The sequence below is a fragment of the Dama dama genome, chromosome 11, assembly GCF_033118175.1.
Source record: "Dama dama isolate Ldn47 chromosome 11, ASM3311817v1, whole genome shotgun sequence".
Taxonomy (NCBI): Eukaryota; Metazoa; Chordata; class Mammalia; order Artiodactyla; family Cervidae; genus Dama; species Dama dama.
Window position 1 is genome coordinate 70,605,272 of NC_083691.1, and position 19,361 is coordinate 70,624,632.

The window sequence follows — 19,361 nt, forward strand, 5'->3', positions numbered from 1 at the left end:
CAGAACTTGGTTCAGCTCCGGATGTCCATGGCCAGGGCAGAGCATAGAAAGCTGGGGGAGGAGAAGGGATGAGGAGACGCTGCCACCAAAGTACCTTGTCCAATAGATGAGTCTGGGCTCTGAAGCTGGCACGTTAACCTGGTGGGTCCCTTTTGCATCTTTTTGGCAAAACTTGGGCAGATCGTGAAGATCTGAAGTGATCACTCATCCCGGGGCCACTGTAAGGGGTGGGGCAGGGACCGTGGATCTGGGGGAATGCCAGCGACTGTGTGAACCTTGCCTGTCTCTGCATTCCTCGAAGAGCTGCAGCTTTTCTAGGGTTCCAAGCAAGAGATCAAAGGGCACCAGTAAAGCGAGAGCTCATCTTAATCACCGACTCCTCGGCCCCTTTCTTTTGGCCCTGGAACCAACCCTCTCAGATACCCTTGCCCAATCACGACTAAACCCCGGAGAAGTGGAATCTCCACTCAGCTTTCCGTGGGTCTAGCAGGGGCCTGGGCATGCTCAGTAGGCTACGTGTTTCTCTCTCTCTTTTCTTTTCTCTCTCTCTCTCTCCCGCTCTCTCCTCTTCCTCTTTTTCTATATCCACCTCCCCTCTCTCTCTTGGGGGAGGGTGGGTGGTGACAAGTTAGAAGCACTTGCGTTAGGTCCCCGCCCCCAGGATCGGGCTCCCCCGGCAAGAGGACGAAGCAAAGGCAGAAACACACCTCACTGCGCAGCATCCCCACCGGGAGGGGCTGCGCCCGGCGGGCTGAGCCCACCAGTATCCCAGTCTGGGGACGGCCCGCCGCTCTCCATGGTACTGCGGAGAGCGCAGCTCCGCCCTTCTCTTTCAGAAGGACAGCACCCAACGTCACGTAACCCAGCCTTCTCGGGCTCCACGACCGCCTCCTCCTTCCCAGCTCTTTCCCTCTCCTCCTCCTTCTGCTCCCCTCCTTTGCCTGCTCTCCCCTCCCGCACTCCTGGAGATAGACGCTCAAGCCTGACGCCTCTCAAAAGGCAGCAGCAGTCGCCTTATCCACAGACCTCAGGAAATTCGCTTTGACCGTTGCATGCCTCAAGCTCTGGCTCGGGCTACGGGGGAATAACCGGGCAGGTAAAGAAGCTCAATTTGTGTTGGGGGGAGGGGATGGGGCGAGGCTAGCTGGAGAAGGATATCTTTCCCCATTGTAATTGAGCCAGGATCTGCCACAAATGCACAGGGAAGGATGGGTGGTGGGAGGGTGGAGGAGTATAGACCTTGGTTGTTTTGCATGAAGCTTTTTAAATAATGGCAAGAGGATGAAATGATGGAGCTGGGGTAGTAACTTGAAGACTGAATGCAGTGATTTATTAGCAGAAAAAGAAAACGGGCAAGTTAGAAACCAAAGCAATAAAATACATCTAGAGCTACATCTTTCTTTCCCTTCCCCATCAGCCCCATGCTGTGCCTAGCCTTAATTTGTGCAGTCGACTCCAGGCTCCAAGAAACTGCACTGGTATCAGAGATGGGGCTTAGAGACTGGGCGGGAAAGCCAGGGAGAATTTTGGGTGTGCATTGGTATTAAGGGACTTTGAAATATCCAGGGGGAAATGATAGGCGCTTCTAAAAATCCTCTCAAAGATTTCAGGTCCTTTATTATGATATATTGAATGATGCATGGAAAGGTGTGTGCGTGTTTGTGCGTGTGTGTGTTACCATAAACATATTAAAATAAATGCAGCTGCAGCCCATGAGCATACTGTATCGATCCTTCCAGTGGCTTGGGAATGAATTTGATTCTAGAAATGAAAGAAAAGATTAATGAGGCTGTTAGTCTGCTTTTGAATTAGAGCGCTTCTTCCTTTGGCTGCAGTGATGTTGTTTTTCAGATCCTTTTATTTTATCCTCTAATTTGTGAACTCGCCAGGTTTTCCCGGCACCTAGAGAGAATCCTTTTCTCCATATAAATACAGATACTCTCTCACACACAATGAGCTTCCTCTAAGAACTGGGAGAGTCAGTTGACCTCCCCTGTGGTAAGAATATACATGTTTTCCTCCCTCTCTTACATTCCTTAAAAAAAAATTGTCAAGATATGCATCGTTGGAGGAGGGCAAGAGAGCGGTGTAAAGAAGGGTTTTATGAGCTATGGAATGTCAATGAATAAAACAATTGATTCTAACTGACTAACAACAACAAAAAATGGTTTTCTAACACAGGAGCTTGTAAATGGTTTCAAAGCACTTACTCTTGATCTTGAAATTTCAGGTTTATTTCACTATGACTGAAAATTTCACAGATTTCTGAGTCCACTTAAAAAATGAAAGTCTTCTGAATAATATGTTTCTTAGAAGGATTTTTAAGAGCACTTCTCTTTGGGTTTGGAGCAGGAGTAGACAAGATATGGCTGGGGACTACTGATGGTGTGGCATGTATCAGCTGTAATAAATAAGCAACTGAGATTTTAATTTCCCTTTGCTAGTGGGCAGTGTGTAGTGTTTTGTGTGTGTGCTGAAAGAGAGAGAACCAGTCATCAATTTCATCTGGGGAGGAACTTGAAGTGGGATGCCCTAGCTTGGTGGCTCTCAGATGACACCTGTAGGGACCGCTCTGTATTGAAGAGAAATGTTCTCAGTTCCCTTCATGGAGGGGCAGCAGTACAATGCAGTGCCATAAATTACTGCTAGTTTCAGCTTGTAGGAAAAAAGTGTTAATTGGATAGTGAGTTTCTGTGTCTAGCAATAAACTGGTGTCTGTGCTTGTCTGTGTTGTTTGTGTATGCGCTGGGCGGGGGGAGATAGTGAGAAATGGAAATGGTGAAGGAAATACATATATTTTCTTAACCGGACCAGATGACACATTGTGATTTTCTTGGTTAAAATATGAGAGCAATTTTTGGTTTAAAAAAAAAAAAAAGCCTGAAAAACAATTCACTATATATGAGTTCTATACCATTTTAAGAACCTGTCAGATTAGAGTTGAATAAAGTGAGATGATTTAATAGTAGAGTGAGTAATTCAAAGATATGATTTTAAATGTGAGCTTCCTTGAACCATAGCTGCTAAGCTGACACAGTAGCTATTCTAACCACACAAATTCTGAGCCGACAGCCAGAAAGGACTTGAAGAGGAGTTAAGATCACTGCACTGTTAGGCAAAATATTAAATACTTGACTTTAGAGGAGTTAATATTATGGCAGTTGAGACACAAATGCTGCCAAAAACAGACATCTGATTCCAGTGAGTTATTTTCTCCTATAACGAATGATTCCTTCAATAAAAAGGAAGAAAATACTTGTTTGAAATTTAAGAATCCCAAGAAATCATCAGTGTTCTTCTCTCTCTCAGGAAAATAAGAGTAGGAATGCTACACAAATCCATGCTGGCAGCTTCCAGTCAACAGTTTGGTATGCTTCGCCTGTTGTAAAATCAGCTATTAACTGAGATTTAAATAGGCTGTATTTTTATTTTCCATATAACCAGTGCACATATAAGGAGAAGTTTCTAATAGAGTCTTTCTCCCCCTTCTCCTTTTCATATATTTTAAACTTTCTCAGAAACATTAAAATATAACATTAACCAAATTTCTATTTAAAAGAAAAACCTTGGGAGGGTTACCTACTAAGGGTTATAATAACCTACAAGGGTGTAATGGCTGAATTGTAAGAGTGTGATATTAACTATTAGGAGACATCAGTTCTTACTTATAGATCAGGACAAATAAGTTCCTTCCAATAAGGTTAACTCTGACTTGCTAATAACAGCAATTATATACCTGATTTCTGGGTTGAATAATGATTATATGATACTCAGACTTTAGAACTTAATTTTTATTTTAATTCTCTGCAGATTTCTGGGTCCTTATAAAAAGACAAAATAAAACCAAAATGCATCACCAACACACGACCAATTGATATGCTGGCATGTTAGCTCGGCCTTGCAGAGGCGGAGAGGAGAGAAGAGGAGCTCCTGTGTTTTCCACCTCTAACAGCTTCTGGCTATTTCACAGCTTCTGTGTTTGAACCCTACTGTTGGGGAGGGAAAAAGAGAAGTAAAACCCAGCCCCTGAGGCCATGTGCAAGGAATTCTGCTTCGGCTACAGTGGTACTGGAAGTCTATGATAATGGCAGAAGCAGCAGGCCTCTGAAGCTACTCTGGGGTTGACAAGTGGTGCCTTACTGGTCTGGACACTGCATCTGGAGGAGAAACACCTGAGGTGTTACCAAGCATCCAAGGATCATTGGTTCATTGCCGGCATCTTACTTCCCTGGAGAGTGTTTTTTACCTGACTCACCGTTTCCCTTTTGCCTGGTAACACCGCTGATACCTGGCAGATGATGGTATTTGAAGAGTGAAGTATCTGCCGACCCCACCGATGCCCTTGGACTAGTTCATCGGACTCAAATGGATGCGTGATTTCCCTTGACTTTCTGTTGACACCTTTTTCCAGAACGTTGCTTCCAAAGTGTATCCTCCCTTTGGTCTGGAAGTTCTGTGGCTGCCCTGTGCTACTGGGGTCTACGTTTTCCAGTTGGGAGGGGACTATAGGGAGAGAGGGAGGGGTTGCTGGAAGAAGAAGAAGAAAAAAAGAGCTAGATAAAGGAGGGGACATCTCTCCCACTCCTGCCCGTCCCCTTGCCCGATTTCTTTCCGGACCCCGATTTCTGCATCACGGTGTCCAAGACCATTTTGACCCTGTCGGCCCCGGCACCCCCCCGCCGCACCCCAGCCCCGAGCATGGGGACGGCGCTTCTCCAGCGCGGGGGCTGCTTTCTCCTGTGTCTCTCGCTGCTGCTCCTGGGCTGCTGGGCGGAGCTGGGCAGCGGGCTGGAGTTCCCGGGTGCTGAGGGCCAGTGGACGCGCTTCCCCAAGTGGAACGCCTGCTGCGAGAGCGAGATGAGCTTCCAGCTGAAGACGCGCAGCGCCCGGGGCCTAGTGCTCTACTTCGACGACGAGGGCTTCTGCGACTTCCTGGAGCTCATCCTGACGCGCGGCGGCCGCCTGCAGCTCAGCTTCTCCATCTTCTGCGCCGAGCCCGCCACGCTCCTGACGGACACGCCGGTCAACGACGGCGCGTGGCACAGCGTGCGGATCCGCCGGCAGTTCCGCAACACCACGCTCTTCATCGACCAGGTGGAGGCCAAGTGGGTGGAGGTCAAATCCAAGCGCCGGGACATGACGGTGTTCAGCGGCCTCTTCGTCGGGGGGCTTCCCCCGGAACTGCGCGCGGCGGCGCTCAAGCTCACGCTGGCCTCCGTGCGGGAGCGAGAGCCCTTCAAAGGCTGGATCCGCGACGTGCGGGTCAACTCCTCGCTGGCCCTGCCCGTGGACAGCGGCGAGGTCAAGCTGGACGACGAGCCGCCCAGCAGCGGCGGCGGGAGCCCGTGCGAGGGGGGCGAGGAGGGCGAGGGCGGGGTGTGCCTCAACGGGGGCGTGTGCTCCGTGGTGGACGACCAGGCGGTGTGCGACTGCTCGCGAACCGGCTTCCGCGGCAAGGACTGCAGCCAAGGTAAGGCCCGACGTCGCTGGAGCCCTGGGGCCTTGGCCTGGGCAGGGCGCGGGGAGGCAGGGCGAGGCAGCCGGGGCCGGTGCATGCGGGCTTCCTTCTCTGGAGAGCTTGTGTCGCATAGGGTCCAGGTGAAAACCTGTTTCGGGCCTCTCCGCCTTCTCACTTCCCACAGCCCATCCCGTGGCCTCGGGAAAGGTTGAGCAGCCCCCATTTCTAGGTCCAGTGTCCTCCCGCGAGCCCTTTCCACCAGTCCCACTGCCTTCCAAGTGGCAAGTAAAATGACCTCTCCTCTGCAGTCCTCGGGTTCTTTGCCAGGCCGCTCCCTCTCTTCACTGGTGCTTTTTCCTCTGTCACCACTGTCTGTAATACACGGATTTCCCCCCATAAGATGCAGATTGGGCATCTAGAAGATTGGGCATACGTTTGGTGAAAAATGAAGTCAGGAGAAATTGACCATGGTTGAGAATCCCCACATAGTTGGTAATGGGCAAGGGAGACAGGATTCATCGACACAGCTGTGCCTTTTTCAAGTCGAGGGGCCAGTCCTGCTCCTGGTTGTGGGGAAAGGGAGGTGGGAGTAGCGCAGGACTGGTGCAGAATTTCTTGATTAGGAGGAGGGTTCTTGGAATTAATGGTAGTTTCTTTGGCTATGTCCACCATTTGTTGGTTTAATCAAATTATTTCTGTGGTTTCTTGAAGTGGGAGAGAGGTCAGCTCATGTTTAGAAGTGTTAGAGATTAAATAGCATATTTCTCAATCAGATGACTTGGGAAGGTAAATAGTAGAGAGATTGAGACGTTGGACTGGGAAGCTTCTGCAGGCTAATAAACAGGGGATGCATATGAAGCATTGCAAGAGATTTTCCAAGGATATTCAGCTAATGATATTTATCTGAGTAGTGGAGGCCAAGCTGTTGTTCTTAGGGATTGAAACTGTAGAATTAAAAAACCTCATACCTCTAAGTTTAATTTTCTCCCTTTTATACATAAAATTCAGTCATTAATGTGTTTTTCCAATACTGCTACATAACAATGACCAAGGAAAAATATTGTTGTGTAAATACAGGAAAGCCTGTGAGCAAAAAGTGAATGATATGAAAAAGAAATATGAATGTATCTGTGGCTGAGCAGGAGAGATGTCAGGGTTTAAAGTAGATAGCTTTCGGGTCACATCAAGACAATCAACAACATATGGATAAATGGCATTTGTGGCTGTTTTTTAAAGTTGAATTATTAAATCTTATTTTGAAAGCTGTAGGGACAAAAACTCTATGTATGGCTGTATTTTATTGTATAATATCTTCTGGACGTTTTTTATTTTTTTATTGCTGACGCTGCTAAGGGGAACTAGCCCTTGTAAATCTTACTAGTCTTGGCAGTTCTCTCTTATCTGACTTTAAGAGAAATGAAGACTCGATAAAATTTGTAATTTTTTAACAGCAGAAAGGGGGAAAAAAATCTAGTCATTAGGAGAGTTCTGTAGCCTTCTTGGTTTTATGAAAAAAAAAAAGTAAGGTGTGATTTTACTGCTTTCTGCCTCCATGAAGGTTTTTGTTTTCATGTATTTTGGCTTAAGTAATTATAGAGGACTGTGTATCCCATGGCCTATACTACACTTTAGCTTGATCGGTAAATTTCCATGGATTTAGCATCAGGTTTTATAGTTATGTTTTATGAAAAATGAAACTGTATATGCTTTTTTCTCTACCAAATCTAACTTGATTGTAAACCATGTATAAGTTAGCTACATTTGATGGTTTGCTATAGTATAATTTGAAGTTGCATACCTCTGCACTGATACATAGAAATGAATAAAAGATGGACATTATTTTATGGGACACCTTGCTCTAAATATCCCAATGCTGCTTTAAAATACAGAGCAGACAATTTAAGGAAGAACACATGAAATATAACTTCCTTCCTTAAATTAGGAAACAAATATGACACAATGACAGCTTGTTCTGTGTGGGAGGGTGTTTTAAATGAAAATTTTTATTTTTCTGTGCATTTTTAACATAGGAATCCAGGGATGTGCATAATCAGGAACAGTTAAGAGTGGAGAAAGCATGGCAAAAATAATATTTTGAAGAGAAGCAGAATTAGATATCTCTGAAATGCATTCTGCAAGTGGATAGCTCTTTCCATGAGATGAAAAATCTGGAATTAGATATATATAATTGGACAGTATAGTACCTGATGCATAAGGTAATACAACCCAGGAAAGAAAATCCATCAGGATGGTTCTAGAGGTTTGATTCATTTTGAAAATTTGAGCTGAAAATGGAGTGCAGAGATCACCACTGGTCATGAAAGGAAAACGAAAGGCTGGATTCCTTTGATTATCATAGAAATGGAAATTGGAGTGATAAAGGCAGAACCAGTCTCCCTAGAAAGATTGGCTCCATTTTGCTTATTTTCTCTGTTTCTTGTGTGTCAAGTGACTATTAAATAATTAATTGAGAATGGATGCCTCTCCCAACACCAATCATGTATTGATGGCTAGGGATAGATGATTCGTATTCAGATGAAATATAAACAAAGCCCTGCCTATAGCCAGTATTTACACTGATTGCCACATTTTTTTTAAAAAATGGTGATTTAAAAACAAATGCATAGTCATTTGAGAAAATTTGGAAAAAAGATTAACAGCAAACATTAAACAATTTTCAAATTATATCTGGTTCCAACTACAGTTTTTTTTAACTTGATAAAAAGTCTAATATTTTAGTTGCCTTTGTGTTCCAAATACAATAAGAATTATTAAAAAGAAAATTTAGGAATATTCTCTTCTTTCTAGAATGCCTTTAAACAACTTATGCACCTATGGATTTCTAGAATATTTTCATTTAATGAGCTCACTTTTATCCTTACTCATTTGTCCAGACAGCCTGGCAAGTTTTATTTATTTATTCATGTGGTGATGGAAAGAGAAAACAGAAAGGTTATGTGTCGTGATCAGGTTAGTGGCAGAGCCTGGGTAAGAGCACCAACCCTCTTACTCTCAAGCCCTGTATTTATCATGACTGCTGAATATGCTTTCCATTTTATTAGATTTGATCATTGTTTCAGATCCAGTGATTATTCAAGAGAATACACACACACACACACACACACAGAACTAATGTATATGATGGATACTTATGGGATACATAGCTTTTTCAGTGAATCATACCCATCTAAGTGTCCTGGGGTCATTATTATTTAATAAGTTTCTACTTAAGATCACTAATAGTTTCCTAGCAGCTTGAAGAATTAGTGAATTCTGTGGCCACCCAGTTAAAAATAAGAATAAAAGGCTAATCAATGAGAACTTAACTTATACATTTTATTATTTTCAAGTCCAGGTTTTATGCATTTTAGGGCCACTTATATGAAAATGTCATACTAGACTGAGTATCAATTTTATTCGCTTCCTCTGTTTAAATAGCCTGAAACGCAAGTGGCTTGTGATGGCTGATTGCTTAATATTACTGAAAATGACAGTTGATAGATATCACTTAATGAAGCCTCTGCTTTCTATGACTTTATGAATGTTGCCAGTTAGACAACCATATTCACTCATTCATTCATTTTTTTTTTCTTTATTCAACAAGTGTTAAGTGCTTTGCATGTGCCTGATCATAGGCCTAAACGATACAACTGTGAATAAACTTAGAAATAGTTCCTACTTTTATAGGAAGGTAAAAGCCTCACATTCCAGTGAGGAGGCTCAGTAATTAAAAAAGTAAATACATGAAAACTCTAAACAATAGTATATATTTTGAAGGACAAGTACTTTGTAGTATGAGAACTTAAAATAGTGTGAACCAAATTAATCAAAAAATGTTTTCCTGAGGGGTGATACTTAAACAAAAATCTGAGAAATAAGGAATTAGCCAGGTAAAGACACAGGAGAAATGTTAGGTCACAGCCTGGTGTAGGAGCTGACATGGCACATTCAGGAAACTAAGGGAAGGCCCTTGAATGTGGAACTCTGAGCGCAGTAGGGCCAGGTCCTGTAGGGCCTTCCAACACAGTGTTAAGAATTGTAGTCTTTATTGAAAAAATGATGAAAAAACAATGGAAGGAGTTTAGTGTGGAAGGTAAGGGGGAGGACATCATTATCAAATTTACATTTCAGAATGAGCACTCTGACTGTAGTGTAGAGACCAGATTGATAGGAGGCCAGAGAAAAGCATTATTTTCTATTTGTCACTCAGCAACATTTGTTAAGCACACACTGTAAACTGTAGACCGAACCAGGGGATATAGAGGGAAGCAAGATTCTTTTTCTGAGGAAGTTAGAATCTTTGTAAGTTTGGTTCTGTATAGAACTCTGAGGCCACTTATTTGGAACACTTTGGTTCTACCTGTAAAATGCATTATCTGAACCCTTTATGTAGATTATTATGTGATTTCTTTCAGATATGTCCATTGAATCTGTAGGCTTCTGGAGCCCATTGATAGTGCCCTATTTAACTATATTCCCAAGGACCTTGCTCAACATGCCTTCCTTGTGATAATATAGATAGATAGATTTTAGGCTTTCAGTATTGTAACTGCTCCAATAAAGGGAAATACTACATAGATATGATTTTCATAAGGTTAAAAAAATTAAGTAGTTACTGTATAGGTAAGTACTGGACAAAAATGACTCAGAGATTTTTGCCAGGGTTTTGTTTGAAGTCTACCATCAGAGGAAAGGTGGATCACCTGTGCTGAAAAAACTTTGAGGGGAATGGAGAAATTCATATTTTGATGTAGATGAAATGTTCTGAGGAGATTTTGAAGCATAACAATGAAAGGCATCTGTGTGATCTATCAGAAAAAGCTTACCTTGGCTGTAAAATAGTAATCAGAACTGACCATTTTAGAATGCCACAAATGAAGTGGAATGTGTTGTTTGTTTAACTGTTCTGAGATGCTTTTGTAGTATGAAGATTGAATTGCACAGACTGGGCCCACACTGCCTGGTTGCAGTGGGCTCACTCAAACTATTCCTCAACACTGTCATCTGTAAAAATGGTATAATAGTAGGGCTCTTCTCAAAAGCAAGCAGTTCACTTCATGTAAAGCTCTTAGAACAGTTTCTGGCACATAGTAAATATTCTAAAGTACCCACTTGTTGTTTTTGTTACTATTATCACCACTAGCACTAGCACCACTACTTCTACCGATACCGCTTTCTTCAGGGCTACTGTTAAGTAAAATTCAAATATACGCGTGCATGCTCAGCTGTGTCCAACTCTTTGCAACCCCATAGACGGTAGCCCACCAGGTTTCTTTGGCCAAGGGAGTTTTTCAGGCAAGAATACTGGTGTGTGTGTTAGCCGCTCAGTCATGTCCAATACTTTGCGACCCCCTGGTCTGTCCATGGAATTCTCCAGGCGAGAATAGTGGAGTGGGTCGCCATTTCCTTCTCCAAAGAATACTGGAGTGGGGTGCTATTTCTTCCTGCAGGGGATCTTCTCCACCCAGGGATCGAACCCCTGTCTCCTATGTCTCCTGCTTTGCAGGCAGATACTTTACCTGCTGAGCCATTGAGTAGGCACTGAAAATTCAAATATAGAGCTTTTTTTTTTTTTTTTGGTTTTAAAGGAGCTTTAGTGTAATAATGATCCTTGCTTGATTAGCCCTAAAGTTTCAACTTACCAAGAAAAGCAAAAAGTAAACACAGTGAACCTTTATTTCTGTTTTACACAGCTGCGCTCTAATGTTACCCATGTCTGGCTGTAATTCACAATATTTAACACATATTCTACTTGAGAAATTTTATTAAAATTAAGTGAATCTTTAACACAAAAGCATTTGTAAAAACTGTCATTTTCTACATAAATACTTTTATCCATCCTAATCCCATATTTAGTGATTTTTTACAACATTTATCCTAATTTATAGGTATCTAATGAATCTATCTTATTTATAATTGGTCTTTGAGGTTCATCTGTAACTTCAAGTTATTTGTCTGTATGTTACATAGGAACTAGCTAACATACTTGAGCTTTTAAAAGCTCAAGAAAGATTTCTTATAGTTGCATGAACAGATTATATTTTTAGTGTAAAATCATATATACTAGTAACATCATGTTCCAGTTTTGGATAGCATTAAATTAAATTTGATAATTAAATGATTATTTAAGAAATCTCTGATTGATTACAAAAGGACAGGTAGTATATAATATTTCTCTTATTCTTAGCTGCATTCTGAGTATTACAACTTTGAGCCACACTGGTTTCTGAAAACAGGACTCACATTCCTTATTTCTCAGTGAGCATTTGGTGACTACTCTGTTCGTAGGGCTGACTCCTATGGATATACACTGAAAATTAGGCCTTACTGTAGATATCCAGGTTTTGTTTTGTTATGGAGATGATAAACCTATTATTAGAAGTTGTTAGGCAAACTGTACTTTCAAAAGTTATGCAAGTATATGACATAGCATAAATCATTTTTGCATTCTAAAGGATCTTAGTTTGCTATGCATCACGATATTACATAGAGCCCTTTTACTTTTTCCTTGTGTAGTTCTCTGTGATTGTATGGCTCAGTTCCTTGCTGTTACTTGGAAGTGTAGAAATTGGTAAATGTGTGTGGTCCTTGCTGAGTAGTAAGTCTTAAAATGTCTGAATTAAGTTTTAGGGGGAGAAAATTTATTTTGGTTAGTTGCTTTAGGGCTCTTCAGAAATTGCATGGCTTTTTGGTTTTCACTCTCGAGCATGGATTCCATGCATTTCCACTTGAATATGGAATGTCTACAGTGCTCCATCAGATTCTTTTCCAACACTGTTATTGTTCACACAGTGTATGTAAACAGAAGGTGGTGTGCATCTGAAGAGCTAAGTTCCAGGTGTGGCAGTGCTTCTAGCTTCTGATAAAAGTAGAGTAAGGCTGCTGATGTTCTAATTTCAGTTTCCAAGACTGCACTTTGAGCAACACCTAATCAGACTACTCCTGATTGTGAACTCCGGCTAACCTACCTCACAGAAGGTTTGTGAGTAGATAATAGATGTGAAGTCTCAGAAAAACGTGAAACTTTAAAAGTATCCAATGGCAGTAGGGTAGTGGCTCTAGGATGTTGTGGCTGTGAATAGTGAAAATGTTAAACTTGTTTCTGTAAATCTACTTTGAAGTCATTTTCAGTGAATTTTAGATCGTTTACACCCAATAGTAGGAATGAGATTTGGTAGAGTTCTCTTAGTACATATTGACACATTAATATAGACAAGCTACTTAAAAAGCTCAAAGGTCTCCTTGTTCCTCCTATGTAAAATCCAAGCAAATGGAATTAGTAACATAAAGTAGCAACTGAATGAGTATGTATCGTATGATTATATTTATGTGAAGTTCAAAACAGACACAACTAATCTGCTGTAATAGAGGTCAGAATAGGGATTCGCTTTCAGTGGTGTGGATTAGAAGAGGACACAGTGGAGCTTTTGACATAATCTTGGTGGTGGTTATATGGGCATATGTATGAGTAAAGATTCACTGAATTACACCCTTAAGATTTATGTCATTTACTGTATATAAGCTCCACCCAAAAAAAAAAAAAAAAAAAAATTCCTTCAGAAGCATGGAAAGGAATGCTTCTCAATGAATACCAATGCACTGATTATATATAAAAAAAAATTGCAAAGGAATCCTTAATGGAAATACATATTTACAAATTTTAGCCCAAGAGTCAGATATTTGAAACATAAATCCAGTGACCTTTCCAGGAAGCAAGTGTTATTTATATATGAATGCATCTAAGAGAAAGGAGAGAGATATTGTTTTAAATTCCTACACAACTTTTAATCTGGTTTCCAATTTCTTGTGCCTTTATATTGGAAATAAAACATAGGCTCTTATTTTACATTTGTATCTATTTGAGTGAAAATCTTACCAATACCTTCAAGCAATATATGTTTTCCAATTAGAACAACTCAACTACTAGTATTTTAGGTAATTAATGATGAATGTATTGTAAAAGCTCAATAAATACTTGAATGAGTGGATATTGGAGAAAAAAAAATTACTAGTCAAGCTATACTCTCTAAACTAAAAATATCATTATTTCCCCCCCAAAAATATTAGGCAGCAGATTATTTCAAAAGGTACACTAGGCCCTCCTACTTTACTGGTGTTATAAGCACCTCTTAAATTTGAATACAATTTAAAATCATTCTGTTTAGAATCACATTTATTATACTTACTATTTAATGTTTACTAAGTGAAAGACATTGTGCAGTGTACTTTATCTGTTTTACCTTATTTTTTTCCTGCAACATCCTACTTGGTAGGTTTTGTAAAATGCCCATTGTACAGATGAGAAAACTGTATTAGAAAAACTAGCTTGCCAAAAATTGCATAGCTCAATGGCAGAGATGAAACTTGAGCCCAGGTGTGTCTTTTGTCCCAGCAGGCAACTGTATCCATTATACGACAAAACCTGTGTGTCTCACTTAACAGACAGGTGGTTGCTGTTGAAAATGTGTTCCCTACTTGCCAACTTGGTGCCAGTTTGAATGGCTGATTTTTAATAAAGCCTTCAGAATTGACGATTGTGGCAGACCCTTACATTTAGTGCCATTTCCTAATGTCATGATAATAAAGAATCGGATTAGCTTGTCAGGATTCATCACACTCTGTTTACATAATGCTTGTGTGTTTGCTTTTTTTGTTGGCCTTCTATTCATATTATGCTCAATAGGTTGATTCTACTCTAATGCAACCGGAAGTAAAGAACCAATATCTTGCATCTAAAGAATATTACAACTAATTCTTGATCATTTGAATGAAAATACTTAGTTTCCAAAAACAAGCAACACAATTTCCATCTGTTTCAGATTCTAGGAGATACAGTTAATTAAAAGTATCAAAGTCCATGGTGATTCAGCACAAATGTAAAGACCCAGGCTGGTCCCCTAAGTATACACTTAGTGAGAGTTGCTGAGTTAGAACATGATTCTGCTGAAGATATAGGTGATGGTACACTGGGCACTTAATTGAAATTACATAATGAGAAAGTAGTGTCTCTTTCTGGATAAGTGAATTTGGCTTCCCAACACATTGCTTAAAATTGAACTTGGGAGTAGTTCTTGGAGTTAGAAAGATATATTCTCTATGCTGTTTCTGGTATATGTGAAACACTATTATTGGAAAGAAGTGGGAAGAAAACAAGACTGACCTGGCAAGACAAAGTGCTGACCTGGACTCTTGTCTAGTCACTTGTGCTCAAAACTGTCTGGACTGTATTTAGTAAGACACTGATGCCACACTATGGGAACAAGTGCTGCTTCAAATATCACTTTCTCAGGTTGATTCCCAGGAGGGATCTGGGGGTTCAGAAGTTAGAAGAGGCACTGCCAAGAACAGTCGCCTCACTGGCATCCTAACATTAGGAGGGTCCTGCCTTTGTTTAATTATAGACATAATGAATTCTGTGTGGATGGCAATCCATAACAGAAGCAGTACTGATCAGTTACTGCTGTTTGTTACCTTACAATACCTGGTCTTGTATGTAGAGCCAGCTAAACTTGGGTGTTACCCGGACATTGCTAGATTCAGCAGAAAGAACCACTCCAGTCCAGCAGAGGCAAGGAAATTAAAGACTCATGTTTTTCTTCTAAGTAGTGATGTCTCTCTATAATTAAGCGTGCCTAGACTCTCCTTAGGGCAAAAGCTGGCATGGCAGCATATGACTATAGCTGCTGTATGGAAGATACTACCTTCCAACCTAGCTTTTCATCTTGAGTGCAACATTGATTTTTTTCCCCCCTGCAAACAATGTAATTATTTATTTGAAATGACTGTATGTGATGCTTAAGATACTAAATGTTTAATTTTTCCAGATTAAGACATTATAAAAATAGGAAGTTATATACTATATTCTATGACCCAATTTCACAATTACATGTATCAGTTCAGTTCAGTTCAGTCACTCAGTCATGTCCGACTCTTTGCGACCCCATGAATCGCAGCACGCCAGGCCTTCCTGTCCATCACCAACTCCTGGAGTTTATTCAAACTCATGCCCATCGAGTCGGTGATGCCATCCAGCCATCTCATCCTCTGTTGTCCCCTTCTCCTCTTGCCCCCAATCCCTCCCAGCATCAGGGTCTTTTCCAATGAGTCAACTCTTCGCATGAGGTGGCCAAAGTATTGGAGTTTCAGCTTCAACATCAGTCCTTCCAATGAACACCCAGGACTGATCTCCTTTAGGATGGACTGGTTGGATCTCCTTCCAGTCCAAGGGACTCTCAAGAGTCTTCTCCAACACCACAGTTCAAAAGCATCAATTCTTCGGTGCTCAGCTTTCCTCACAGTCCAACTCTCACATCCATACATGACCACTGTACAGGAGGATACATTTATGAACCCCTGTTTTAAAAATTGAATCAACTTTCTGTGAAATAAAGTATTGAGATATTTTAAAATCATGAAACATTTGTTTTTGATGCATAAATGTACATGTATATAAACAGATATGTATACACAAAAGTAAGACATGTAAAAGAAAATTACATAATATAAACAGAGAAGGATTTTATTTGAAGTCTTGAAAATCATATTAAAACCCTCAATATATACTGGTTAAACATATCAATAAAATATAATGTTTTTATGATTTAAAATAGCCTATATATTTTCTTATATAGAAAAATACATATATATTTTTCTATAGAAGACCTTAGAAACTTGAAAAAATTATCCTTAAATTATGACAACTGACTTTCTCTGATCAGGCATAATGTTAGAGGTTTTTGTGGTTTTTGCTAAATAGGACTTTCATATTGTTAACTAAAACCCCAACTGTTCCTGGGGGTTGTATTAAAGACAAAATATATTAAGTCTTGCTCTAAGACTTCTCTGACAGTTACCAAGAGTAACTAACTTAATGAACCTTTATTATTATAATAATAGTTATTATTTAAATATCTATCAGAATGAGCCACAGTTATATTCAAACATACAAAAAAAGTTAAACTAATATTAATAATGACTTTTTAAAACTTTCATACTTAAGAAAACCAGGGAGTTAAACTTATTTACTAACTCCTAATGATTTTCCTGTAAGCTAAGACCACCACAGGAATATTTTGAAACAGCCAGCCAGGTTTTAAAAAGTCAATAGTAGCACCAAAACCCTTACCAGAGTAGGTATCAATCTATACAAAATTTTGCTTTTAATATTCAAATGAGTCATTTATAAGGTTCAGAACATGCCTCATTGTTTAGTTTTTGTCATTATATGGGTAATTTTTTGATATACGGATTATTAATCTCTTTTCCTTTGGCCTCTTATACTCTGTGTGACCCCATAGACTATAACTTGCCAGACTACTCTGTCCATGGAATTCTGCAAGCAAGAATACTGGAGTGGGTTGCCATTTCCTTCTCCAGGGGATCTTCCTGACCCAGGAATTGAACCCGGGTCTCCTGCATTCCAGGCAGATTCTTTATCATCTGATCCACTAGGGAAGCCCCTTATACTTTTATTCAGATTAGAATGGTGGGATAAAAACAATATAATAAATAGAATATAATAAACTATCTTCTACCACAATTTCTATTTTTTTACTTCAAATAACATTTAAAGCTTTTTTGCCCCCACCTTGTGTTTTATACATAGTTTATCCTTCTTCAGCTCTCTATGTTGATTTCCTTCCTCAAAGTACAGGCAAAGTTAGAGTTTCATGAATTAGAATAATTCTTCATCAGAGATGGCACTTCCCCCTCTCTGATTGTTAGCTGAGAGCTGTCCATTTTCCCAGAGGTCACTGGAAATAAAGAAAAATGGTGGGCACATCTTCTTCCCCTAGACTCAGGGTGTTATTCATCTTGGACAAAGTCCCTGTTTGTATGACACAGAAAATGTTGTGTTTCATCCTAAAATATAGGTAATGTTGATTTTCACTGGGGCCAGATATTAATTTTGGACGGTCTTGCACCCCCAGGGATGGAGGATGGAAGGACAATGAGGCCTCAGGGAAGCTGTGATACTTGGGATATGTAATAATGAAAATGAGATAGAAGGCTGAGAAAGAGGGACAGGAGATAGGGAAAGAAGATGATTGGGGAAAATGGAGTGTTGGAGAAAAGTTTGGGAGAGAGTGGAGAACTAGGAGAACTTGAAACAATCAGAACATTGTGAACTAGTGACTTAAAATATTACAAATTATTACACATCTGGTTAGTGGAGGAAGGGACAAGAATATGCATTTGACTTTTAGCCCTGGAAATGAGCTGAGGGCAAACATAGGAGGAAGAAAAATACAAATATAACCATATTCTTGCCTACAGTTCAGTCATAGAAACTATAATCATCTTTTGTCTTTGGCAATGTGTCATTGGGCTCTTTCCTACTAATACAAGTAAGAACAACAAAAACGAGCAAAATCGCACATAATTCGTACTCTGTGTCAGGCCCTAATTTAAGTTCTTTACACACACTAATTCATTGCTCTTCCTCACAAACCCATAAGGTAGGTGCTATTTTCTCCATTTTAAAGATGTGAAAACTGAGGCCCATTAGGAATTTGCAAAGCTGGCATTCTAATGAAGGCTGCATGCATGATTCCTGAGGCCATGCCTTGGATTTGTAATTCCTTCTTTTCTAATATTAAAATAATAACTGTATGCTTTACATACTCCTTCATGTGTAAGAATCTGCCCTGAGTTTAAAAGATGCCTGAATAAACTAATGCAATTTCATGTTTATTTACTCCCCTTCTCTTAGCATTCCTTGTTAAGTATTTAATAACTTTTTCTGGGCAGAATTTCTTTTTTAAATTTAATGAAAATCCTTTCTCTGATGACAATTTATTCTTGTTATGTCCTCAGTGGAAATAGGATTCATGTATTGAGTATTTCCTTGAGTTATCTTTTTCTACCTAAAGAGAAAGAGTACTGTCTTCACTGAGCTAAAACATTTCAGTCCCCCTTCTATGAAACTGGTCTGACATTCTGCCTCCTTCTCCTAGTAGCTGCCTGTTATGTTATGTGTGTTAGTCATTCAGTCATGTCTGACTCTTTGTGACCCCACAGACTGTAGCCTGTCAGGCTTCTCTGTCCATGGAATTCTCCAGGCTAGAATACTGGAGTGGATTGCCACTCCCTTCTCTAGAGGAACTTCCCAACCCAGGGATTGAACCCTGGTCTCTTGCATCGCAGGCAGATTCTTTACCGTTTGAGCTACAGGGAAGTCTTCCTGCTATATTTATTTTACCCACTATCATTCTGATTCACTTATGCTCTCCCAAAGGTTAGTTCCCAAAATATATCACAATCCTCTTGGTCTGTTCATCGTAGCATCAGCATCGTTGCACTTTGACTCCCTTCCCTTCCTCTCCTTTCTGTCTGACTAGCTAATTTCCTATTATACCTTGGAAATGGCATAAACAGGGGCTTCATAAAAATCCTTAGTAGATTGTTGTTACCTGGTGGTTTTAAAAAAAGCCTCTGTCACTCTTGTCCGTAGATCAAGCAGTCTAAAATGGTGTAAAGGGAAGAGTCTTGATAGCATTGTATTTTTAAGCCGGAAAAGTAGGCCAGAAAAATATGAGCTGAAAAACAGAAAAAATAATTTGGACTAAGAAAAATGGGCAGTGGAAGTCTGGTCCACAGAAGCTAACCAGTGGAAATGGATATGAACAAGAGTGTGTTGATTGAAGCCCAAGGAAAGAGAAAACCATATTTGCTTGTAATTCTAGTGTAAATGTGAGAACAGGCCAGCAGAAGTGGTGGGCAAATCTCTATTCCTGGAGAGTCTTAACAATAGCTTAGACACCTGCCCTCTTAAACTGTTTGATTTTCTTCTGGTCAGAGGCCTGGACTAAATAACCTTCAGAATACATTTTTAGCTCATAGTTATGTAAATAATTATACTTTTGGGAAAACTTTTAGCATTCAAATCTTCCAAGTATGACAT

General features: G+C 40.2%; 1 protein-coding gene across 1 annotated transcript in view; it reads left to right on the forward strand.

The window, feature by feature from the left end:
• The first annotated feature begins 869 nt into the window (after window positions 1-869).
• Window positions 870-19,361, forward strand: part of NRXN1 (neurexin 1) — a 1,175,743-nt gene continuing 1,157,251 nt past the window's right edge. Inside the window, exons 1-2 of the mRNA XM_061155451.1 lie at window positions 870-1,096; window positions 3,811-5,470. Coding sequence (XP_061011434.1) covers window positions 4,699-5,470 — 772 coding nt within the window. The 5' untranslated portion in view covers window positions 870-1,096; window positions 3,811-4,698. The remainder of the gene's footprint in view (window positions 1,097-3,810; window positions 5,471-19,361) is intronic.